The 26270-nt window shown below is 44.9% G+C and overlaps 1 protein-coding gene across 1 annotated transcript in view; it reads left to right on the top strand.

The window, feature by feature from the left end:
- Nucleotides 1–26270, top strand: part of LOC105307751 (trafficking protein particle complex subunit 9-like) — a 63905-nt gene that overhangs the window by 5018 nt on the left and 32617 nt on the right. The window contains exons 3-7 of the mRNA XM_023524975.1: nt 1583–1728; nt 3483–3608; nt 8874–8900; nt 17345–17466; nt 21613–21738. Coding sequence (XP_023380743.1) covers nt 1583–1728; nt 3483–3608; nt 8874–8900; nt 17345–17466; nt 21613–21738 — 547 coding nt within the window. The remainder of the gene's footprint in view (nt 1–1582; nt 1729–3482; nt 3609–8873; nt 8901–17344; nt 17467–21612; nt 21739–26270) is intronic.

Here is a 26270-nt window from a genome sequence, read left to right on the forward strand (position 1 = left end):
CTAAAAAGGGGACAGGGGAGGGGAACTAGCATGACCCTGTCAGGCACCAGGCAGCCGCCCGCTCTACCTGAATATTCGTGTTCACACACGCCCATGACCTCGGGATGACCTAGTCTCGGGGCGTATGGCGCGCCGAGAGTTAAGTCCTTTTACTTCATATAAATCTATGATAGACTTTTGTTGTGTAATATTTTGTCAATTTCCCCCAAAGTATTCGGAGTCATTCTATTTTTACATAATTTAATATTTTATATTGTTCTGTTGAATCATAGGACCTTAATATGAAAACTTGTGAGTGTATTGAGATGGCTTCTTTTTGTAAAAATCCCGTGTTTTCAGAACAAATGGGTTCTGATCACAACGATTGCACTTTTATTTTTGAAAACTCAGAGCCACATTTCGCTACAGCAGATGTACACCTCTGTTAAGTTCCTGCGAGGATGGAACACTATACCTGTTTTGAAGAGTTCAGACAGGATGCTTTAAAGCACCCGTAGTCTAACAGGTTAGGAGTAAAGTCTGTTAGAAGAGAGTCTAATTCAAAACCCACCGAGTCGGGAAAACGGCAGGGCTCGCAGACTTAGCCACGTGGCCAACGTCGACGGCCACATTAGTGGAGGAGGAAAATGTGGTTTTCCTGGTTAGGGCGGGAGGGCACAGCAAGGACGTGAGCCACGCACTGCCCAGGCCCGGAGGGAGAGGCTTTGCAAGGGCGTTTCCGCGTGGGGCGGGGCGAGCCCGTTTCTCGGAGTCCGGGGAGCTGTTCCCGCAGTTGCGTGCAGTTTGTTACCCTTTCCCATTATTTTTCATCAGGTGAAGATAAGTCCCTACGTAGCACATTCTGTTGATATCGGAGTAAGGTGCTTGCACAGTCGTTAGGTGGCACTTTTATTTTTGAAAACTCGGCCACATCTTGCTACAGCAGATGTATCGTATCTCCTAAGAAATTTAATAGTCAAAAGAATAGGACTATTTTAAAACAATAAAGGAAGATTTTGATATAGTTTCTTCGGTTTCTGAGTTGATACGGAGTTAGAAGCCTTTGCATTATTTAATAGCGCTCCTTGCCAGTATCTAAGGAGCTGTTAGTGAGGGCCCGGCCCCAGCCTCGCAAAGCATTGCTAAAGCTTGCTCTGAAATTCTGAAGATAAAAGGCTTGTTTACAAAAGCCAAATGCTTGGTTCGTAATTTGCAGCATAGCGCTCTTCATAAAATAATAATAGGTTTGAAGTTAAGAAAGTGGAAGATGATCGAGTTTTTAAAAAGCTGAAACAAACTTTCTCGTGCTATAACGTTGTGATTCGAAGATGTAGAAAGAAGGATCGTGCTCATGCTGAGTCAGTGGAGTGTGGTGGCGGCCATCGCCCCCCGTTATGTCTAACACGGAGCTGGCAGTGGTCTCGAAGGCGAGACCATCCAGCTCACACACTGGCGATGACGGCTGCTGGCTTGAGTTGTAGAGCCTCGGGCCGCCTTCTTAGCGTTCGTAGAGAGGGAGCTGCCCAGTGCTTAGCCAGTGCGCTTTTGGGGCCAGAAGTTGTGCATTAGCAGCGACAATATGGCCGTGCATTTTATTTTTCAGACATTACAAGAAGCGGTGCCAGGGGCGCACGCGGAAGCACGTGGGGGACCTGTGCCTTCAGGCGGGCATGCTGCAGGATGCCCTGGTGCATTACCATGTGGCCGTGGAGCTTCTCCGCTCGGTGAATGACTTTTTGTGGCTTGGAGGTAAGGCTCTCCGATGAAGATGATCAGATATGTAATTATGGCAACTGTCTGTATGTTCCATAATGTGCGCAAAATAAATGTGTAAGGACTGGAAGAAGCTGACAGTATAGTCAGGGGGCACTGATCTGTCAGCCACTTATGATAAATACAAGTCAGATGGAGTAATGAAGTCAGTCCTTTGCTAGAAGTTTAACGACATGCTGTAGGACAGCGGTCCCCTACCTTTGTGGCACCAGGGACCGGTGCTCCTCTGAGAATCTGATGCCTGAGGATCTGAGGTGGGGCTGAGGTGGTGATGCCGGCGCTGGGAGCGGCTGCAGACACAGGTGAAGCTTCGCTCGCTCGACCACCGCTCACTTGCTGCTCTGCGGCCTGGTTCCTTATAGGCCAGGGACGAGTACCGGTCTGTGGTCTGGGGGTTGGGGACCCCTGCTATAGAATATATTAAATAAAAGAAATAGTTAAAATGGAGTTCAATGTCATATTTAGCTTCTTAAGGAGGATAGGGAAATAAACGTGGGAAAGGGAAAGTGAGAACTAGGCATAGATGGAAAAGAGAAACAGATAAAGGATAGAGAAGGATGAGAAGGACGGAATGTGAGGTTTACTTCCTGCAGGAGAAGTAAATACCTGTCATTGGTCGGTGGGATGGATCGCTACCCCGGCGAGCCCCTGCGTCAGGTGCTTTTGCAGAGCGACGGTCCCCACCCACGTCCTGAGTGACACAGGCCGCGCGGAGATGGACCGTGCCATGGGCTGCTGCGTCTCTCGCCTTCAGTCTCACGTAAACGAACAGTGGAGTTTCCCAGAGGCCATTTGATGCGTGACATCGTGACGGGTTGAGTGAGGAAGCAGATATGAGACTCTAGCTCAGACATTAAAGAAGTTTGTCAAAATGTAGACTAATGGCACTCCCCCAGCATATTATTTTTGTTTTGGAACATAGTTACTTTTCATAAAAATTTAACATGTAATGAGCTTCTCACTGTTTTAAAAGGGAATTGTTTTCTAGTTTTATTTTTGAATACAGTAAATATCTCTAGATGAAACCCGCAGGGAAAAAAACCCATTTATGATCCTCAGTGTTTTTTCGGAGTGTCAGAGGGTTCTAAGACCAAAAAGTTTGAGAACTAACGAATAAAGATGAACACTGTTGCACACCTTATAAGGACCATCGCCTTGCTTGAGATTCTTAGGTTAAAATGGCCATTGATAGAAGAATGAAATGTACTCCACGTAAATGTGGCTGCCTTTGAAAAGGAGACAGGCCCATAAGTGTTTGCTCCAGATGGAAGAGATGCATCTGGGCTGTCTGACGTGGAAAGGTATTCTGGTCTTGCTCTGGTGGTATTACTCTTAGATATTTTCGATCCAGGGCACTTTCTGCCACACGTCTCTGTAGCGTCAGAATCTGACGCAGAGCCTGCCACACACGGAGTATGCGCTGAACTATTGGTCGAGTGAATGAATGCATGGCTGAGGGGGCTGGCCTCTTCCACGTGGGACGCAGCCCCTCCATGAAACCTTGAGTGCTGTGAGAGTTTTCTGTGCCAGCCTTGACACGGACACGTGAAAGATGACAGGTGGCATGTGCCCGTTTGTAACGAAACCAGCAATCTGTAGGTTTGATCTTTGGGGAAGAAATTGGCATTTCCACATAAAGCATTCAAATCATTTTTAGGCACTGCAGTCTGACTAGTGATGGGCCACTAACTTGACTAATTGTCCATATATATATTTTTTTTAATGCCCAGCTGCCCTTGAAGGGTTGTGTTCAGCTTCCGTCATCTATCACTATCCGGGCGGAACCGGTGGTCAGACTGGAGCTCGGAGGTTCCTGGGGAGTTCCCCTGCCGACGCCGCCAACCGACACCGGCCAGGTGAGCCTGCACGTCCCCCGGCCTGGGCTCAGTCACGCCCTTAAGCAAGCAAAAGCCGTTTATCACATCTCCCTCTGGGCTAAGCCCGGCCAGTGTCTAAATGAACTAGAAAATCTGTTGGCTTAGGAACCTTGCACGTGAGATGTTTTCTTTTGACTTATTGACTGTTTATCTTATTGAATCTTATTGGATAATATTAATGGGTTACCATGATTGATTGGAACATTTGCATGAAATTTCATGGTTGACCAACCTTGAACTGGGTCTGGGTCTTTTTCATGATTTCTGTGTGTTGGGTCAAGCTAGTCTCAGTTCTAACGACTCATTCAGGGCCTGGGGCCTGTTTCTTAATATCCTGTGTGATGAAGTTTTCTTAATGAGTTAAGTCTGATTTGCTTATGTTGTGTTGGCACCAGTGAAGCCTAAAACATCTTTGGAGGAGAAGACCCACATGTGCTTGTTGATGAACTTGAGCCTTAGACCTTAATGAATGAACTTGCCTTTCATGGTTCAGGATATAGTTGTCATGTTGCATGGGTCACAAAGGCAGTAACAAAGAATGCAGTGACTGAGGCCGGACACAGAGCTGCCAGATGTTTCGTTCCGTGAGACTTTTAGACATTTCCCCTCCAAGAGAAAGGCGCGGTAGTTAACGTGTGTTCACTGCGTGAACGGTCCAGGTCCATTCACATCCATTCACAGGCTCGATACCGGGGACAGACGTGTTGCTCGATCTGGGATGTTAATTTCAAGCTTAGTCAGCTTGTAGCAGCAGCCTCGGCTTCCATCAGAAACTTATGGCGTCTCCTGTCTAAGGCGAGGATCAGACAGACTGACGATTGAACATTCCCCCTGAGTTTATATCTCGGTTCCCTTCTCCAACAGCAAAGCTGCAGAAATAAAGATGTCACTTAATATCAGCGTGGCCTGGAGCAAGTTGTTCAATCTCTGTGCGCCTCAGTTTCCTTATCTGTAAAATGGATAAGATAATAATTATACTTACCCGTAGGGTTCGTGTGAAGGTTAATGAGATACGTTTATAAATATCCGGGGTTTGGTAAATGTTAGTAGCTGTCATTATTATTATTGATTATCAAGTCATCGTGAGAGTTGATAATATGAATTCATGAATAATGTTAAAAGATTCTCGGCATCTGAGATCCAGGTGTCATTGTTTTCAAGAATTCCTCTGAGAAAGGGAATTTTTTCCCTCTTAAATTTGAGTTATCTTAATTTCAAAAGAAGTAGTCCCTACCTCTTTTTGCTTTAATTCTTTTTGTTTTAATTTTTTAAAAGACTTTATTTTCCTAGTATTCAGAGGTTAGAGTCCACTAATTCTTTTTTCTGGAGACTTGTATATGGACCTGCAAGTCTATAATTAATTGACAAGATTTGGTTTATTAAAAAAAAAAAAAAAGGACATTCTGCAATCAATCCTAAAGGAAATGCTTATTGACCAGTAAATATTTCTCCTTTATGGTTTTTTTAATTAACAGTAACCATCATTATCATAATTATCAAAATAGCTATGACTTATTCAGTACCCACCAGAGGCCAGTGGCTGTGCTAAATGCTTTCTGCATGGTTTACTTCACAGCAGGCACCGAGGGCAGGTATCAGTGTCCCCTTTTTGCAGGTGACAGATTAAGGTTTAGAGATGAGGGAACATGCTCCAAATCATGCAGCGGGTGAGTGGCAGACGTGGGACTTGAACTTAAGGTTGGTTTGATTGCATAGTAGGCCTTCTTTATTGCTCCTCCGATCAGCCTCCCATTGACTGGTGGCCTGGATATCTGTGAGTTTATAAATGACAGATTTTAGTGGTCTCAGCCTGATGAAGCCTTAAAAGGAGAGGTATCAGTGAGAATATGAGACAGGGTGGCATAGATCAAAATTGTACATTTACTTTTACAAATGGTTTATTCTCAGCTCATGACCTAAAAGTCAATATTTTTAATTTTAACTCTTTAAGCACTAAAAACAAAATATGGAAAATTATTACAGTGCAAAAGAGAAGTGGGTTTTTGAAAATCCAACCATGGCTAATGACTTATTGCTTGTTTTTTTGTTTTTGTTTTTGATGCTTGTTGAGGGAAAAACTGCTTTGTCTGCAGGAGAGAAATGTCTTTATTTTGGAAGAAAAGATTTAAGTCAGTGAATGTTGAGAGAAAGTAAAAATCTGTACACTTTTCTTTCCCAACGATGAATATGTAAGTTTTATGGGACCTTGGGGCTTGTCTGCTTTGTTTTTTATGGCCTAAGTATATTTCGTCATTTGTGAAATTAGAATGATGTTATTTACCTTGTGTGATCGTGAGGTTAGATACCATGCATACAAAGCACCTGAGAGGTGCTCAGGAAAAACTTGAATTCGGTTGTGAGTTAGATCACAGTCAGCCTCGTTTATTTCCGATGCATATTCAATATATATGTGACACATATTATCATGATTTAAAGTGGTCAGGATTCAGTTAGATTTTTTTTTAGTACAGAATAAAGTTATAATGAAATCAGTGTCATTCTAGTAGGATGGGGAATAGCTAACTTGCTTAAGCTGAAGAGCTTAAAGATTACTTGTATAGGGGTATATTTTTATAACTCAGAATTCATATGGCTAAGTGATCATCCATTGAAACCCTTGATAACTAGGAATGAGACCATAGCCATTAAGTTTAGAAATCTCGGTATGGAGGTATTTTTGGGGCATAAGCTTATCTGCTTTATGGCTGAAGATCGTTTTGATTTTCTTCTGTATCCTTAATAGGTTAAAAAAATCACAATGTTGATTTGACACCTACCCCTTTTCCTTTTTAATATATAAATAAGCATTTTTGTATTTCAACAGAGTTATATGATTATAGGCACCAGCCCTTTGGGAAGCATAGACTACCTACTGTTGGTAAGATACAGATGTGACCCTTAAGGAGAGGGTTAGTATGGAGCTGTTGGTTTAGGTTTGGTGCAAGATACAAGGGCTAGGGGTAAACTTTGCTACTGGCTGCTGGAAGGACAGTCTCCCCAGTCTGTAAAACGAAGAGGCTAGCCTGGTCGCCCAGGATTCCTTCCTGTTATAAGATTAGTCCCCACGAACCTGTGTCTTTCCTTTGTATCCAGGAGTGTCAGAGATTTCAGATTCAGTACTGAGTGGCACGCCGTTCCGTGAAACAATTCAGTTTGTGCTAGCTAAGCTCTTAGTTATGGTCTCTGGGCATCCAGATTTTAAAAACCTTACGGGTCATTTCTTATTACGCAGGCAATTGTTTGGTTCCATCTTTTCCAGCAACTTGGAAATTCTTTTTTGGACATAGGTGGCGCTGTTGCCCCTTTTAAAGTCTTTAATATCCATGTTTGTAACAGGAGATTTAAACACGGTCCTTTAATTTGATTTCTGTGTTTAATGCTTCAGAATAGCTCAGTGTCTGGATACCTGGAAAAATTATTTTAGTTATATCTTATTTTTATTCTGTCATCTCAGCGTGGAAATTTCAAACATGCTGTGTGAACAATGATTTTATAAAAAAGACAGAAACCGTCTCTGGAGCACCTTAGAGACGGAAACCGCATTGCACTCGCGGAGTGCCGCACCCCCTGGCGCATGTTGCTCAGTGGAAGAGGATTTGGTGTCAGGGAGGAGCTGGTTTGCTGACCTGGGTTCGCGCGCACACGGCGCCGCTTAACAGCCGTGCGAACCTCAGTCAGCTCTTTGAGTCTTTTCTTCATCTGTAAAACAGGGACGCTAATATCTGCCTTGCAGAACTGTGAGATTTAGAGAGAAATTACATAAAGTAGATTTGATGAAGCAAATTTAAAATGCAGAAAGGGGTTGGTCCATCCTCACCAGTGAGAAGCGATGGCCCATGTGAGGCACGACGAGGATTTTTACAGATAGAGTAAAATAACTCTAAGCGCTCTGCCATCTCGGTGCCCTTGGTATGGGGCCCAGTTCATCACTAGATGTGCCGAGAGGTCAAGTGGTTGACGAATGTGATAATGACTCAGGCATCGAAAACGTTTCGGTCGTAATCCCTACTTAAAGGATATGGCACAGTATAACATATTTAACCAGGTTTTTCATCAAACGCAAGGCTTTCAGCTTGTCCTGAAATCCAGAATTCCCCAAGTCTCCAGGCAGCCGAATGTGTCCACATGCAGGTCTGTCGGCGCGTGTCGTGGGCGTGGCGTCATGGGGAGCGTGACAGGGGCGTGTCCTGGCTCCCGGGAGCTTCGGTCGCCTCATCCACAGCCAGGGCTGGTCCTCCCGTCTGCTTTGTGGGTCGCTCTGAGAATCACTCATGAAGGTGCCGAAGCGCTGTGCTGGGTGTACAGCTGTGTTCCGTAGGAAGCTCCTGGTTTTCTTACAACGTGGCTTCTGGATTGCTGTGCTTCTTAGGCTGCATTTAAAAATAGAGATCACAATACACCACATAGCTCTTACATAGGACCACGGTCCCGGGCCTGTTCTCTATACAGACACTTGAATAAATCTGCTATTTCAGTAGGAATATCTGTTATTGGGACATAACTTTTTGAATGCTGTTAGTGTGTTTGCAAATGATCGTAGCTGGTGATAAGCATGACTCTTGGAACAAGTACCTCTTCGAGTGTGTTCTGCCTTCATGGGAAATTATAGTCTGTAGAGACGGCTCATCGGATCTCATTGACATTTGAATAGGTTAGCAGATGATCAAGGCTTTCAGAAGCTTCTTATAATAATGAAATTAACTGTTTTGTATTTCAAACTAATTACAAAGTTACCTTTTAAAAAGTTGGAAATCCTTAGTTTGTGAAGTGTCCAGTAATTATATGTGTGTGTAGTATGAGCGGAAGATTTTAGGAGGCTTGTAATAAGTTCCATATAGCCTGCTGCTACCTTCTCTCCCCCCACCCTCAATTCCAAGGTGTGGACATATATTTGCACAAATAAGTTACTGTTCCCTTGTCCTTAGGCTTATCTGTGGAAGCAAGAAATTCTTATACTTGTTTGAGAAGATTTGGGGAGCGTGGGCTTAGAAAGGGGAGAGGGAAAGAGGCCAGGAGACGTTGCAATCCGTGCAGGGTGTGGGTGACAGTAGTTTTTCTTTTTTTCCTCAAAAGCAGAAAGGCACTGAACTTGTAATGTACTGTTACACTGAATTGCTTCTCTGAGCAGATAGAAGTGTGTCAGATTTTTCAAGGCTATGCGAATTATGAAAGATGATTTAGTCGTTACCTTTGCAAGTAGTTTTGTTTTCCAAATAAAAGACCACACTCTCTTCTTTTTTCCAGGGGCACAAGAAGTCCTCATTGATCCAGGTACATGGTCTATGTGCTTAGTTTCTTCTGGTTGTATTTTAAGTGCTTGCTTCGTGGTGGTGTGAATGAGTGGTTAAAATTTCTGGGTTGCGATCTTTGGAACATTCTGATTTAAGTCACACTAAATCAGAACTGTTCAAAACCTGATCACTGCTTGGTCCTTGTTGGATGGGGCACTGACTGATTTCTGTCGTCTGTCGAAGAGGGACGTTCCCCCTCCAGCATGGCTGCGTGAACCATTTGTGAAGTGTGCCTTTAAACTTCTTTGACTGCACTGAGCATGCGTGTCCAGTTGATTCTGAATGTATTCATAGTAATGACTTTGCTGTGATTCTATGGTTTATGCTTCTCTTAACACGAATTTGAATTTCCTGCTGCATTTTGTACATGTGTTCCTATCAGGGCAAGACATTTTGCTTTTTTTTTTTTTCTTTTTATACAGAGGTGGGTTTTCCTTTTTCCTCTTAATACCTTCTGTAATTAATACAGCAAAAACCTTTTATTGCAGTGCCTAATTATTTTACGATGAGCTCTATTATTTCCTGGCTTAATCAGAAACAATGACAAAGGGTAAATAATGAAAACCTGAAAAACTTCCTCCCTTTGCAGGGATAGAAGCCCCAGTCCTGCTTACCCACGCTTTGACTGTATCTCCTTGTGTATCTCGATTCTGAAATGAAATCTCTTCAGGTTTACAGATTTTTTCTTCTTGTAACGTCATGTCGAACCCTTTCCCTAGGCTGATGTTTCAAGATCATTTCTTGATGGGCTTCGTGGAACGGGTTGAGGAAGAAAAACACGTGCTTTGTTTTGTTGCCAGGAGACCTGAGTTGCTGATGAAAAAAACAGTTCGAGGGTGGGCTGAGGCCCCTCAAACTGGAAACTGATGAACAATGAAAATGATGTTGGATGTGTTGGTCTTTGACCAACAGAAGTTCCTGAGTCCAACCTGGCTAGCTATATCTCGTGGAAAGTACTGAATTTCAGTGTTTTGACCACTTTGCTTGCAGGAGAATTAGATGCTTATACCAAGTACAAGTAGCTTAGAGCTATCAGAAAAACCAGTCGTTTGTTGAGATAAAAAAAAGAATAAATATTTTTTATTTCTGAAACTTTTCCAAATAAGGTTGCGTAGAGATGAAGTCGAGTCTACAGGGCTGGGAGGAGGAGTGAGGGTGGGTCTCTGGGGCTTCGTTGCTGGGGATGTGTCACGATCCTGGCGTAGAGATCGGAGCGGGCAGGAAAGGACACAGCGACCCGTGTTTGGCATCCGAGGGCATTGTCTGTCCCAAATGAGAAGAACTGGACCTGGGCTCTACTCAGCGGAGGGAGAGCACGCCAAGGGAGGTGTGATCCCCGCCTGCCCCCAGCTCCGGCTCCCGTGGCTTCTGGCCTCCGCTCGCAGGCCCTGACGCAGCCTTGCCCTCGCGTCCTGAGCTCCCCTCTCTTCCCCAGCACCAGCCTCTTCTCTGCCGTTTTAACTCTGGCAGCTGTGTTGGCGGTAAATGTGTTGCTAGGGAGTCACTTCACAGGTCCCAGGAGCAAGGCGAGTGTGACATGATGATTCTCCTTGGTCTCTCAGTCTGAGCAGCGAGTGTTCCCTCGAGGGTTATAAGGTCGTTCAGCTCCACAGGAAACCCGTCCACGTGAGGCTCTCACCAGATCTCATCTCTTTCATTTTCTTTTTGAATTTTAATGGATGTTTACTATTCAAAGTGAACCGTTTCAGGTTTTTTGCTGCCTGCTTTTCCCACAGCCGCTTTGAAGGCCGGGAGAAGCAGCTGACGGTTTTTGGGTGCTGGCTCCTGGGCTGGCTTTGAGAACCGAGCTCCTCCAGCCATTTGGAGCAGCTAGGCTGCCAAGCCCTTGGTCTGCGTCGGAGACCATGCTTTATGCTGTCGAGCCGTTTTCTCGTCACTTCTGACCATTTCACGCCCGTTCAGCGACAGCTTCAAGTGAAACTGTCATTGGGTCAACTTCAGCCCACTCACATTTGCTTTCCTGTTTTCATTTTGAGGGAATTTCCTCCCCTAGAACAGAAAGCAGCGATTCGTACTTGCCGTGTGAAGGCACTGTTCCAGGGTGCCTTTAACAGCTTTAATGCAATTCACCCATTTAAAGTGTGCAACTCAGTGGTTTTCCCACATTCCGAGCTGCACATCCACCACCACCATCAATATTAGGACATTGTCGTCACCCCGACAGGAAGCCCTGTACCCACTAGCAGTCACTCCCCGTTCCCCGCATTCTGCCCCCAGCCCCGGTCAACCACTCATCCATCTCGACGGGTGGCCTGTTCTGGGCATTTCATGTCAGTGGATTCACACAACACGTGGCCTTTTGTGACTGGCTCCTTGCACGTGGCTCGGTGTTTTCGAGGTCTGTCCACGCTGTAGCATGAAACAGTACTTCTTTCTCCTGCTGAGTGGCGGTCCCCCGTGTGGACAGACCCTGCCTGTGCCCCAGCGCCAGCGAGGGGCTCTGGGTCGCGTCTGCTCTTGCTGTCGTGAGTAGTGCTGCCGTGAACTCTGTGCTGGTGCTAGTGGCTGTGCGTTTCAGCTCTCTTGCACGCGTACCTGAGAAGTGGGGTTGCTGGGCCCCCGCTAGCCCAACGCCCAACTTTTGGAGGAACGACCAGATCGTTCCCCGAAGCGGCTGCGCTGTTTTCCATTCTCCCCAGCAGCGGCTGAGAGTTCCAGGTTCTCATCCTCACCCGCACTGTCGTCTCTGGTCACAGCCATTGTAGTGAGTGCGAGGAGGTATCTCATTGATTGTAGTTTGGATTTGCGTTTTCCTTATAGCTAATTATACTGAGTATCTTTTCATTGTGCGTATTGTCCATTTTGCATGTTTTCTTTTGAAAAACGTCTGTTCAGCTCTTTTATTCTTAAATCGAGTCGTGTTTTCATTACTGAGTTGTAAGAGTTCTTTCCGTACTCTAAATGCAAGTCCCTTATCAGACACGTGTTTTGCAAAAACCTTCTACTCTGGCGTCATTTCGCTCTCTCGACGGTGTCCTTCGAAGCGCAGAAGTTTTAAATTTTGATGCAGTCCAGTCTCTCTGCGTTTTCTTTGTTGCTGGTGCTTTCAACGTCCTACCTAAGTTCAAGTTGTTTTACGTCAGCTTTATGTATAAAGCAGCTTGACGCTTGCAGCGATTCCAGGAGCTACGTACCACGGTCCCCCCTCGTCTGTGTATGAGGAAGCTCAGCTGGCCCACAGACGAGGCACTGAGCTGCGGAAAAATTCATTGACTCGCTCAAGGTCACGGCTAGTAAGCGCCGATGTGGGAATTCAAACCCACGAGTTTGTCGGCAGCATCTGTCCTCTTAAGCACCGTACTCTAGTTCTTTCCCTAGGAATCAGTTATTAAAAGCTCTTCGCTTATTTGGTTCTGACTGGGTTTTCTCTGCTTGGGGCCTCGCAGCGCTCCGGGCAGGTTTCTGTCGGCCGAATGCAGGCAGCAGCCTCGAGGTCACTTAGCTTCCGCGTTACCTTCAGCGGTGGTTATTGCCACGGACCTAACAAGGTCACACTTAAAGCTTTTCTGGTCATCACACTGAAAGTACAGCCATGCCTACAGAATGGAAAAGGAAGTATCAGATTGATTTTATTTTGCTGATTAATGAAATAAGAACCCTGGTGTTGACACAGACTGTGAGCCTTCCAGAGTAGGGACATCGTTGTCCTTGTATTTCGTTTTATTTGGTCGCGGTGTCCAGATAGCGCCTTATCGTCCAGCGGGATGGTTAGAACGGTTCATATTTGCGAATCCTTATCTGAAGTGAGAGACTTTTGACAGCATCTTGGATGTATTTAAAAGGCCTGAAATTTTGAGAAGAGTCCCACAAACTGCATATAGGTATTTCCACTAATTTTAGATCTATCTTAAACACGTTACGGTTACATAGCAGATTGAATTCATTAACTTGATTTGGCAAGAGAAGTGTAGTATTGTTTATTAGTCTTAATTAAAATATTCTGCCTCAGTTAAAGTAATTGGCATCTGTGAGTAAACAAAAATGAGTGCGTTTATATGCGACTTGGGGGCAGACTGTGTGTGTGCGTGTGTCTGTGTGTGTGCGTGTGTCTGTGTGTGTGTATGTGTGCGTGTGTGTGTCTGTGTGCGTGTGTGTGTGTCTGTGTGTGTGTACAGACACATATTGTTTTTCAGTGCAGTTTTATAGCTTTTCAATAATGTTCTAACTTTAGAATTTTGTTTAAAAAATCATCACGGTGTTTAGTGCAGTTTGTACTGAGCTTATCCCTGTGGTATGCACAGAATCTCACTGTCTCCTAGGTAAAGATTTTCTTGTCATTATACTGTTAGTGTGAGCGTCACAGGAGTTGTGATTTCTAGGCCTTTCTTCCTGATGTATTTGAAGTTGGCACTCAAATATGTTTTTCTCTTCATTTCTTGAGTTTTCATCATTAGAATTTTTGAAAATGAATTTGTTTTAATGTTGTAAAAATTTCCCTAGAAACTTGATGTGTTTGAACTTCTAAGTTTTCAATTTATGAAAAACTTAAGTGCGCTTTTAAATAAATTTTTTTTGCTAGGTATTCGTTTACCTCTTTATAATTAAAACTTGTTTTCGACAAGTGAATAATAGGCATGTATGTTTTAAAAGGCGTCTTATTTCTTCTTAGTGTAAAAGTCATGTTCATTAATTTAGAAAATAAACAAATAATTAAAAAATAACCTATAATCTTCCCACCTAGTGAGAAGTCATAGTAAGCTTTGAAATTGGGAAGTGTAAGTCCTCCAATTTTGTTCTTTTTCAAGATGATTTTGGTAATTCCGAGTCCCTTAAATTTCCATACAAATCCATGGGATCAGCTAGTCAATTTTTGCAAAGAATCCAGTGGGAGTTTGGAGAGGGATTCCTTGAATCTGTGGATCAGTTTAGGGAGTATTGCCATATTTAAGAATATTAAGACTTCTGATTCAGGATTATGGAGGTTTTTCTACTTATTTACTTTTCTATTTATTTAGTTTTTTTTTTTCCCAACAACGTTTTGAGTTTTCAGAGAATCATTATATACTTTTTTTTTGGTTAAGTTTATTTCTAAGTATTTTCTTTTTGATGCTATCATGAGTGGAATGGTTTTCTTAATTTCATTTTCAGATTGTTCATTGCAATTGTATAGGAATACGGTTAATTTCGGTATGTTGATCTCACATCCTGCAACCTTACTGAGCTCATTTATATATTAGCTGTAATAGTTTTTTAGTGGCTTCCTTATTAGGTTTTCTATATGCAAGATTATGTCACCTGACAAAGACCTAGTTTTGATTTTTCCTTTACGAGTTGGATGCCTTTTATTAATTTTCTTGCCTACTTGTCATGGCTGTAACGTCCAGTGCCTTGTTGAATAGACGTGTTGAGAATGGGCTTCCTCGTCTTGTCCCTGGTCTGAGTGGAAGGCATTCAGTCCTTTTCCGTTCAGTACGATAGTGCTGTGCGTGTTGCGTGGATGCCCCCTCTCATACTGAGACATCCCTTCTACTCCTAGGTTGTTGAGTATTTTTTGTCATGAAAGGGCATTGAATTTTGTCAGATGCTTTTTCTGTGTCTATTGAGATGTTCATGTAGTTTTTTCCCTTATTTATTGATATGGTATATTGTATTAACTGACTTTTCCTTGTTAAACCAACTTTACATTCTTGAGATAAATATCACTTGGTCATGTTGTACAAGCCTCTCATATGTTGCTGGATTTAGTTTGCTAGTATTTTATTGGGGATTTTTTCAGTTCATTTGAAGTTATTGAGATGTGTTTTATAACGTAGCTTGTGGTCCGTCCTGGAGAATGTTCTCCGTCCACTTGAGCAGAGCATGCCCTCTGCTGCCGTTGGCGGAGGCTCTGCAGATATCTGCTAGGTCTCCTTGTTGCTGCTTTTCTGCGTCAAGATATTTAGGTTTGTTTTGTACTTTGCCTGTCCCAGCTCTGAAATCAAGCATCTGTCTAGGGTGTTCTAGTTCGTTTTGTTGGAGAATGGTATTTAGGAACCAAAAACTGGGCAGTCAAATTTTTATTGCTATTGAGGTTCATTGCTCCTAGGCCTTTCGACCACGTGGGAAGGCACTGCAGCCTCCGCTCTACGGCTGAGCTGTCGAAGGGAGCGCTCCTGGGCCTTCTGAGAACTTCATACTGTCATCTAGAGTTCACACCGAGGTCTCTAATTCCAATCCAAAATCCCAGCTTTCTTTCTAATCTTCCCCTGTTAGATACTTACATCTTCTTTCTCTAATAGCGAGACATCTGGCTCCTAAGATTATCAATGTATTTACTCATTTTCTCAGCCCTACAATATGTAGAAAGTAGTTTCCGAATTACTAATCTGTGTCACTGTAAAAACAAACCTCTAAGTAGAATTCAAAGGTTATTTGTGGTTCTTTTTGTTCTCACTATTGGCTTAATTATGTTATTTATTTGAAATATAGTTAACAGCTCATGTTTATATGCCATTACCAGGTTGTCCTTTCTTTATTGGTTGATATTTTTTGCTATGTAAAACATGAACATGGCTCCAAAAGTCAAAACTGTACCAAAAGGTATACTCAGAGAATATACCAAAAGGTATACTCAGAGAATATACCTAATATGTCACTTCCTCTCCATCCTTCCCACCTCATTCCCGCCTACCCTTGTAGGTAACTAGCCCTGACCGTGTACTGCGTGGATGAGATGAGGTACCACACAAGGATGAAGGATCCCCTCATTCTGACCCTCATTATCTTTCCCTTCCTTTCTCCAAAAGACAGTAATACAATTCAATAATATAAACATAAATTGTTAGAGGTAATGAGATAAATCAAGATGACCTATCATTTATTAAATATTATTTCATGGCAGAAACAAATATATAACATATATGAAAACACGCAAAGGATGATGGTCCAGTGGTTAAAAACGTGGGCCCCCGTTCCAGTCCTACTCTGGGGTAACCAGCGCTGCACACTTGAGAACTGGTAGGGAGACCTAAGCTCTCTTGGACTTGATTCCTCCCTTTGGAAAGGGGGTGCACTGCGGAAGCCCTTAGCACAGGGTCTGATACCTGTGAGCGCAGAATGACCTCGCTTTGCCGCGAGGGTGTCGTAACCACCCTGCGTACGCTCTCAGGGCTCCAGAGCGTTGCCTCGTGGCTTGGGGATGGAATCTTAGTTCCGTAGGTACCCCGGGATTGTGTCATCGGGCCTTGCTGTTCTTTAAAAAGTATATATTTTCGATATCTTTTTCGAGCGCACCCTTGTTTTTGATTATTTATAGTTCTGCCCTCTCATCACTCGCTGTGATTTTCACAAAATCTGCAGAAAACAAAATCCTCAGCCTCCTGCCTCTTCACAGTGCTCCGTTGTGGCTCTTTCTAGAAGAGGATTTGGCATAGGACATCTTCTTTGTTCCCTCTTCTTGGAGTCTCTCTGTCTGCCCATCTGTCACCTGTCCAGCTGTCACCTGTCCATATGTCTGTTTATCTGTCCATTCATTCTTCTGTCTTGTTCCAAAAAGCATTTGAGACAGCTTACAGAATACCAACCGAGAGGTGAGAACATGGGCCCAAGAAGACATAGCAGGGGTAGGACGTGAGCCTGCGTGAGCCGCGGGCAGTGTGAGAGGCACATGCCGTTGGCCTGTGAGTTATAAAGATTGACAGCAAACGTGTGCCGGAGCCTCCCAGGGCACACTGGGAAAACAGGATGCTGAGAGATGCTTGTCGTCTGTGAGATAAATGAAAAGAAAGGCTTAGGAGAAGCCCAGCTTTTCCTGCTACCGAGGCTTAGGGGAATATTTTTTGAGTGTTCTATGAAATCGAAGAATATCTCACCTTTTTTTTTCTGTCAGAGTTCTATGTGTAGTTGGTTACATTCCGTAAATAGAAATTTCTCCCAAACTCTTCTCCATGTGAATTCGATGGCTAGGGAATTAGGTGGTTCTGCCTGACAGGGATTGGCCAGAAATAGAATGTGACAGGCAAAGAAAGATACCAATATTTATGAGTTACATTTTTTTTAGAGCTGTACAATTTGGAAAGTGCATTCACATAGTTTATCTGCACTCGAGGATACAGTGTGTTCTGCTGCGGGCATTAAGAGCTTAAGGCTGTGAGGTAGCGCATGCTGGCTGCACTGTCCTCAAGGCACCTAAGCTAGTTATTGTAGTCACGTTACTTTTGTATAATGCATTTCCTGTTCTTTAATAAAAAGTTTTAACAGGGAGGAAAACTTATTGTGAGTTAATTAACATTTACTACAATGCTTTGACGGTGAGACTATTACAGGGAGTACGTAAGCTGTGAAGACTTTACAAACGATTCCATTATTTAAATTTCAGTGGGGAATATTTAAGTTTTATCGTACGTGTGCCCCCCCCCTTTAAATTCACAAAGAAACGAGACAGAAAAAGCAAATGCGATTATTTTCCTTCCTCTCTGTTTGCAGGTGCCTTGACCACCAATGGCATAAACGCTGACACCAGTGCTGAAATTGGACGTGCGAAGAACTGTCTCAGCCCCGAAGACATCATCGACAAGTACAAGGAGGCCATCTCCTACTACAGCAAGGTGATTTCGCTGCTCCGTGAAGCCCTTACGGAGCTGTGTTGTGTTAATCGGAAGTTCCTATTTTATGCTGCGCAATGCTGTGGCATCTCCTAGTTATTTCTTTCAGGTATTACTCCCTAATCCTACTGCATCGTACTATACACCTAAAAAATTCTTTTTCTGATTCTAAAGTTTGGAAAAAGGAGAAAAAAAGACGATCATAGCCCCACTCAGAGATCATCACTGTTACCACTTTAATTTCTATTTTGTGGTCTTTTTGTTACTGTATATTATCTGTACCATAAAAAGTAGTGAGCACTCTGTACTTATTTACTATATGGAGACCTGCAATTTTCCTTTGGCATATTATGTGTTTTTCCGTGTTAGTAACTATCCCATGGCATGATTTTTAGCCACCTGTATAGCATTCCATCTTGTGAAGGCACCATTGTTTTTACTTTGGACCTAAAAAAATTTAAATTCCAAGTACACTGCCTGAAATACTGAAAAAGGAAAAAAGAAAAAGCGCTCGCACGGCACGGAAGGGCGGAGCAGCGAGCGAACAGTGGGAGCCCCTCCCTCCTCCGCCGTATTCCGGGACTTACAGCCGTGGGAAATTTGGTGTGTCCTTCATGACCTTGGTGCCTGGGAAATTACATATGAAATACACACACGACACATACGTATACACATCTGTTTTATTTACAAAAGTGTGATCGCACTATGTATGTCGTTCTGCGTCTTGCTTTTTTCACTTAGCAGTGCGTCACAGGTGTCCTGCCACCTCAGACCCGCTCTGTTCTCTCAGATCGTGTGCCGTCTTCCAACACGTGGGCGGCGTCGTTCATTCATCCACACCCGCGGGAGACCGGCGAGCTGGGCACGGTTGTGCACAGCGCCTGGGACAGGATGAGAGGCCCGCCCTAATGTCCGTAATAATTATCCCGTTGATGGACACTTAGGTTTCCTCACTTTTCTACTCTCAGAAAAAAGGGCTTGACTGGGCATCCTCGTTCAGATAGTCTGTGTTCTTAAAGCATTCCTTTAGTTAAGATTTCTGGAAATTTGATCGCCGGATATGACATTGACACGTATCATAGGTTACTTTCAAGTTACTCTCCAGATTCCTTCTAAATAGGGAATGAAAAGATGCAGAATTATTTATTTAACCGATCCTCTATTACTGAATGTTATTTTAATTCCGATTTTCTTCCCATTATTGTAAACAGTGCTGTGATAAATGCCCTAATAGATAAATCTTTTTGGACTAATTTTCTTTTTAAGGGAGCTATTCCTCAAAGTGGACTGAGATCATACAGCGTGCATATTTTTTTTCTGAAAATACATATGCATTGCTATATTGTTCCCCAGAAAGATTAACAGTTTGTTTTCCCACAAATAAACACTAGCTATTGTATCTTTTAAAAATATTTGCCAATATGATGGGCAAAAGTGAATTTTCATCGTATTAGTTGGCATTTGATTACCAGTCAAGTATTGAACATTTTCACTTGTTAGCTGTTTGCATTTCTTTTATGAATTACCTGTGTCCTTCGCACACATTTAAGTTAGGGTGCTTTTCTTCTTGCTTTGTGATAGCTCTTTGTATATTTTAAATATTAGTTTCTTCTCTATCATTGACATGTGTTGCAAATCTTTTTCTTAACGTTGCTTGCCTTAAATGTTGTCATGAAATCTTTCTTTTTGGTCATGGGCAAGAGTGTTTTTAATATAGTAGATCTTTGACCTTTGGTATTATGCTTAGACATACCAACAAGAAGTAACAACAAGAATAAAACTCTTTTCCTCAGTTTTTTGTCTCTAAAATGGGGATGATAATAGTATGTATCTTATAGGGCTGCAGTGAGGATAAGCTATGTTGATATATGCTACTGTTAATATTTTTAAGCATTTATGTTTATCTATAATTTATCTTGTGCACATTATGACATAGGAATATAATTTATTTTTTCCAAGTGACGTTCTGATTGCTCCAGCAGTTTACTGAGTTCATACTTTTTCCCTGACTTGAAATCCCTTCTGTACCGGACACTCGCGTATACTGGCGAAGCTTCTTATTTCTTTCTGCCAGTCTGTTTTTTCGTAGTCCAATACCATGATATTTGATCTGTTGTAGCTTAATAAATATCTAATATGCGTCTTTAAAAGAAAATTATTTCCTCATCCCAGATTTTCTTGTCTAGTATTATGACTTTATTTTTCCAGCAGAATTCTAAAATATAATGTCCACATTAAAAAAAATCAGATTGGAGTGTTCATGGGGCTTGCAGTAAGTTTTGAATTATTTTGAGGAGAGCTCGTATCTCACAGAGTCGCTCTTTTCTGCAGAGCACGTTGCTGTCCCTGCCTTCACATGTCTCGTTTGAAGTCCCTCCGCATGGTGTAGTTTTCTTCATAGAGCCCTGAACATCGTTTTAGGTTTCTTCCTAGTGACTGTATATGTCGTTGCTAGTTTCGAATGGGTGTTTTGCCATTACATTTGTTACCTGCTTCAAGGTGACATGTAGAAAGGCAGACCGATTTTTAATATTCATTTCATAACTTGCCATTTAAAAATTATAAGTATTAAGTACTCTTTAGAGTCTTTTCTATTTTTAAAAATTTGTTTCCAAGATTATCAAATTAACCCCAGCTAAGTCGTGAGACGGGGAGGCGGATGGAGGCAGGCGGTGTGGCTTGGACAGGTACTTCCAGCAACTTCGCGGCTGCCTCTGGACCCCCACCTCTGAAGGAGCCCGGGATGCGCAGAAACCGCACGCCCCGCCCTTATGGCGAAGCTGCGGGCCTGGCAGGTCGATGCCACTTCAGCAGCCGAGTCTGCATGAAGGTTCTGGGTGCGAAGAGCACCGCGCCAGTAAGAGTTTGAGACTTCATCTCTGGGGGACAGGCTTGTCTGCCATGGGCGCAGCAGGAGAGCCACGTGGCCCATGTGTCACGAGTTTTCCAGAGCACACTCCGGAGTCAGACAGAACTGAGTTCAAACCCTGTCGTCTGACTTTAGCCAAGTTGTAGGACCTCTTTGAGCTGCAGTTTCTCGTCTCTCAAAATGGGGAAACTAAGCGTTTAATCAGGCGAAGTTATATGTATATATTTGCTATATATATACAGAGCCAGGTCCAATGACGGACTTATTCATATTGCTCAATAAAACACTGGTCATCTCTTCTTTACTTCAGGATCCTACAAGACATCTTGGGAGAAAAGCAGGTCCTAATATGTATGCGATGCAAGTAGAAAAAGAGAATTAATGTCTTGCCTTTCTCTAGCTGTGTTTTTATTTCTTTGCTTCATTTACCTCTTTTCCTCCTTTTCTTTCTAATTTCACATCTTTCCCTGGAAGAGCCTGAGACCTTCCCGTGAGATTAAAATTATTTCGAAGGATGGCCCATCACTGTGAAATGGCCAAAATGATATAAAAATATTTGTACGCTGCTGAGATTTGATTGTTTTGATTTGTGTGCATGTGTACATGTGTGCGTGCACGCGTGCACACACACACACGTGCATGCACACACGCACACATGCACACACACGCTCACACACGCGCGCACACACACACGTGCGCGCACGCGCACACACACGCTCACGCGCACACACGCACATCAGGCTCTCTCCCACTTTCTGAGGGAGAAGCACTACTTCTTGCTTTTCAGTCCCTGAGGGTAATAGCGAAGTTTCTCGAGCAGCCTCTTGCCTGGCTTCACAAATGATTTTTTTACTGAGTAGTGATGTGAAGTTCACGGCGCTTTTTCTGTTTCCTTTGTCTTCTGCCCTTCATCCCAGGATCTAAGAAGCAGGAATAAGTAACTGTGAGAGAGCAAACCAAAGACATGAAACATTTAAGTAGAAGATGGGTACAATGATACAAAGAGCTAGAATTTTTGCAACAAAGTACAGTGAAATTACCTCAGGGCCTTAAAGCCGCAGGTGCAGGTGCGAGAGAGTCTAAGTGTTCTAGAGTACCAGGGATGAAAAGTGGAGGCAAGCAGCAAAATGTCCACTGATAATATTTTGAAATTTTGTAACATATCCAGCTATTGTGGTGGAATTAGTTGAAGGAACTTTTGTAAGTTCCCTCCTTTGCCCCTGTGAGGGACTCCGCCCTCACTGCCTCTTCTGACAGAGGGTCCTGCTCTGTCCCCGCAGTACAAGAACGCTGGAGTGATCGAGCTGGAAGCGTGCGTCAAAGCCGTGCGCATCCTCGCCATTCAGAAGCGGAGCATGGAAGCCTCGGAGTTTCTCCAGAATGCCGTTTACATCAATCTTCGACAGGTGGGTGCGCCTCCTGCCGGTGGGGGCGCGAGTGCGGTTCTCCCGGACCTTTGTCACCGCCGGTCCCTCTGCTCTGGCCGTGCCAGGATTCAGTGTGGCCGGGTAGAAGCTCTGGGGTCAGAACTGGCCACCCTAAAGAATGAGGTGGCTCTTCGTGTCGCTTCTTTACGTGGTGGTGCTTTACTTTCAAAAGTCAGGGTTTGCTAGTCTTTCAAATTTTTTCACTTTTGATTGGAGAAACAACTTTGCCTCTTAGCAGCTTTGTGACCTTGAACGAGCTTTATGCCTCTCACCTGACCGTTGTCACTTGTGAAGCAGTTGCCATTTGTAACCCTGTCTGGGTGGTCAGGTTTATAAAACAGGAAGTTTGTGAAGGTCACTGCGGTCGGCATCCACAAACACCACTTAAATCCGAACCTGGATGTGTTAGTTGTTATTGTTGTTTTTGAATGCATTTTTAATAAAACAAAGTCATTGGAACATTTAACTGCAGGTTGCTAATGAAAAATACCCAAATTGATAGTCCAGGGAGATTTTTAGCTACTTAGCTAACTTGGATTTTTATGGACAGGTTTAGCAGTTCGCTGAAGAACACGAGACTAGGATTGGAGTCCAGGTAACTGTAAGTCAGCAGATCTGCACTGAGCACGCACTGTGCCAGGAGTGGGAAATGAGGAAGGCCCCTTCTGCCCTCGCCGGGCTGACAGTTTCGAGGCACAGACATTTGACAGCGGGGCAGGTGAAAAAAGGTGGAGGTCCAGGGTGCTAAGGGAGCCAGTGGCAAAGGGTTCAACCCAGTTTGCTGGTGGTGGAGGGCGTGGGGGTCAGGGACTGTCACTGAGCCACGGAGGTTCCATCTGGGATGTGAGGGATGACTAGCCGGGAGAGGAGAGGTGGGGACGGCTTTCTGGGCAGGTGGCTCAGTCAGGGTGAACATCTGACACATGCCATCTGGAAGGAACCAAACAGAGTGACAGACGGGTCTGGAGAGAGAGCCGGGGATAGGGGGTGCAGAAGGGGCACGGGTCAGGCCGGGGGCGCTTTCTCTGCCCAGTGAAGAATTTGGAGTTCATTCTAAGAACAGTGGGTTTTAAAAAGAAAGGTACTATAAGCATAAGAATGGAATGGTCCTCCTTGTCTTGAGTGGGGTAGAGTGACATCAGGGGGCCAGTCTGGAGACCCTTGAGGAGTCCAGGTGGGCAGTATGATGGCGTCCACCTGAGTGGGGGAACTGTCGGTGGGAAACAAGCGGACAGATTTGAAACATGTTCTGGTGGTGGAAAGGAAGCATTCATGGCTGGACAGAGGGGCGGACAGAATGATGCCCGGGCGTCCGTCTTGACCACCGAGGTCAGCGACGGTCGTGTGGTGCTTTGAGAGGGAGAGATGGTATAATGACGACTCAGGTTCGTGGGTCTGGGAGCTTAGGCGCGAGGGGGTGAGGGGTGGGGAGGGAGGGAACTAAAATCATTTTGTATTTTGAACATATAGAGTATGAATGAGAAGACACTCGTGCCTCCGACATCCAGATTTAACATTTGCCATATTGACTGCAGAGGTTCCTAAAATAGAGAGAAAATAGCTTAAATAGAAAGAAAATAACAGGTCGATCGACGTCTTAGAGCCGACGTGTGTCCTTCCGTCCGTATTTTGATATTTAACACGTTTACAGCCATAACCTACAAGGAGAGTAGTTCAGCCCAGTAGTGCAGGGGCTCTGGACACAGGGGCCAGACTTCGAACCTGGCTCGGCCCCCAGGGCCCGTTACCTGGACTCTTGTGCCCTGGATCCCTCTCTGTGAGGCGTGTTTGCTGGCCCTCAGGCCCTTCGTTAAGATGAGACGTTGCGGGGAGGCCATTAAGGGGAGTGAGAAGTGTCACCTGTTGGCCTAACCGATCGCGTCAGTGTGTCAGTGTCATGGGTGCAGACGTGTCGTCAGGAAGGTGTTAAGACAGGTCTTTCGGTTTACCGGGATGTTTCCTGGTAAAGATGGGTAGGGAAAGCAAAAACCCACCCTTGACAGGAGACTCTTCGGGTATGCGGGAAACTGACCGAGGGAAGAGCGCCGCCCTCAGTGGGGCTGCAAGAGGGGAGCGGACGTGGGGACTTGATTTATCATCGGACACCGTCTCTGGTGGCCTGCCGAGCGGCAAGCACGGAGCCAGGCGGCAGGGTTACATGGGTGACCAGGGCATGACGCTGCCTCTGAGGCTACGAGTCTAACGAGCAGGCCCAGCTCTGGCCATCCCAGTGGGGCGACTTGGGGTGGCCCGGAATCCACCATGCCGAGGGTGTGGGGAGGGCTCCCCGGAGCTGCTTCTCTCTGTGGAGGGGCTGAGCAGAGGGACCGGGTGCACATGCACGACTGGGCGTGAGCGCAGAGTGTCTGCGGGCCGGATTCACTCGGAGACCTGCGTGATCTCGTTCTCGAGGGACACTGCGGGGAAAAGATGCTTAAAAGGCGGGCTGGGGTCAGACCCTGTCGTAGGCTGTGAACCAGAGTAAAGAAATGTGGCCCTTAGCGGGCGGGCGAGAAAGGGTCCTGGTGGGAGGCTGTGCCAGGGAGCCACGTTGGAGCTGAGCAGAGTCAGTGCGCTCGGGTTCAGACCCACCTCTGCCACATGTTAGCTTTGTAACCTGGAGCAAATTCACTTCATCTGACTCTCAGTATTTTCATCTATAACATGGTAGAATAACAAGTTCATCTGGTGATTAGAAGAATTAGTTTACTCTGTCTAGTACTGTCTTAGTGTCTGTCCTCTAAAGTTACACCTGTTATAATCGGATGGTAGGGCTGAGTGGGACATCTTTAGTGACCGAGTGGAGGATAGGTTATGCATTTTAAAGGGACGTTTAGAAGGTCTGGAGCTGGGACCTGGAGGCGGACCGGTCGGGGGCAGGGTGCGGGCAGGATTTTGGAGGATTTGTATCTTAAGACTTGCTTCCCCTTAAGGACTGGAGTTACCTTTGCAAATTAATGTTGAAAATTGGGCTTCCTGAGAAGCTGTTTTCACAGGTGGGTATATAAATACACGTATTTTCTAAAATAAGATGTTTTTGGTTAAAATATGTGGGATTTGCGGCTGTTGGCTCGGTTTCCACATGGAACACTAGGGGGCAGCAGAGACACGCCAGAGGGATAACCCTGAATTCCTGCTGCGGGCGGACAGGGTGGTGGCGCCCCGCCTTCTGAGTTGTCCCCAACACCACGCTTCGCTTTAGATGACTCATCTCCACGTTTGCTTGCCAGATGAGCAGAGCAGACAGCAAAATAATGAGTTCGGGTGGGATTTTATAATAACAATAAAAAAAGGGGCCTGTCGTTTTTTGGAAATGACACAGCGTTTGGTAATTGATCAAGTGCGTTCCTTTGCGGAATTGATGGGTTGTATCTATTCTTGGGAGTGATTTGGGCTAATGTGAAATTTAGACGGGAACGGAGACGTGACCATTGCAGGTACCTTCTGCTTTAAGAAGCCTGGTGCAGATGTACAAGCTGAGGAACAACATACTTGGACTTAGTGGCATTGGGAGGCTTCCTGCACATAACGGAAGAATTCCAGGCGCATCCCTCCGTGTCTCCAGCGGAAACATGGACCGATCTGTCTTTTCTTGTGTGTTTATGAGAGTAGTTGACGGTAATTACCTGGCATTAATAAATGGCAGTGCATGTTTCACTTTAATGGACTGTCCATAAATTTGTGTATCGGACGTCTAGACTTCCTTCACAGATGCGAGAGGACGACAGACGGGGGGTCCGGACACTAGGCACTGTGTCGGTGCCTGCTGGGCCTAGAACATTCTGTGGGCGACAGAACAGACGGAGTTCTGCGCTGCTTGAGCTTACAGTCTGGAGGAGGAAGCAGGGTCTCAGCGGGCACACGTGAAGGTGAACGATTATACCGCAGTCAGTTCTGTAGCGGGAAAGGACGTGCCTGCAGGGCGGGGGGTCGCCAGCCGGGGCTGCTCTCGCGGGAGCGAGCCCAGTGCGACAGGCTCTGTTGCCGTGTGAAGAGGACAGAAGGCCCAGCACCTCTGTTATCAGGTACGCTGGCACCCACGGACGACACCGACTGTGAACCAAGCAACTGTCGGTGTTTTCTGGAGCGTTCTGGCCGGCTAGCTCGGGGTCGGCACGCGTGCCGTCAGGGGTGGTGACGGGCGGTGGTGCTGCCCGTGTCGCGAGTGCTCATTGGGAGTTTTAGGCCCTTGCCGACTGTACGTGTTATTTCCCTTCGTCTCCCCAACAGTCGTAGTTCGATTCACTGCCCCCATTAAGAAAGGCGGTGCCAGCGCTAGCCATGTGCAGATTTGGGACTGGAACCTGGGCCTTCGTGACTCTCGTGTCCTCTCCCTATGCCATCCTTCCAGATAGCCGGAGACCTTCCTAGATCCTGAGTTTCCTGCTAATATTACGGCTTGCTTTTTAGTAGAATGAAACAGGTCTAAACCTACTTTGAACTTGGAGGTGGAATGGCAAATGAACACGTGAATTCCCCAGAGAGTCCCCTGTGAGTGAAGCCACTTGTCC

Source organism: Pteropus vampyrus, unplaced genomic scaffold (genome assembly GCF_000151845.1).
Source record: "Pteropus vampyrus isolate Shadow unplaced genomic scaffold, Pvam_2.0 Scaffold514, whole genome shotgun sequence".
NCBI classification, from domain to species: Eukaryota; Metazoa; Chordata; class Mammalia; order Chiroptera; family Pteropodidae; genus Pteropus; species Pteropus vampyrus.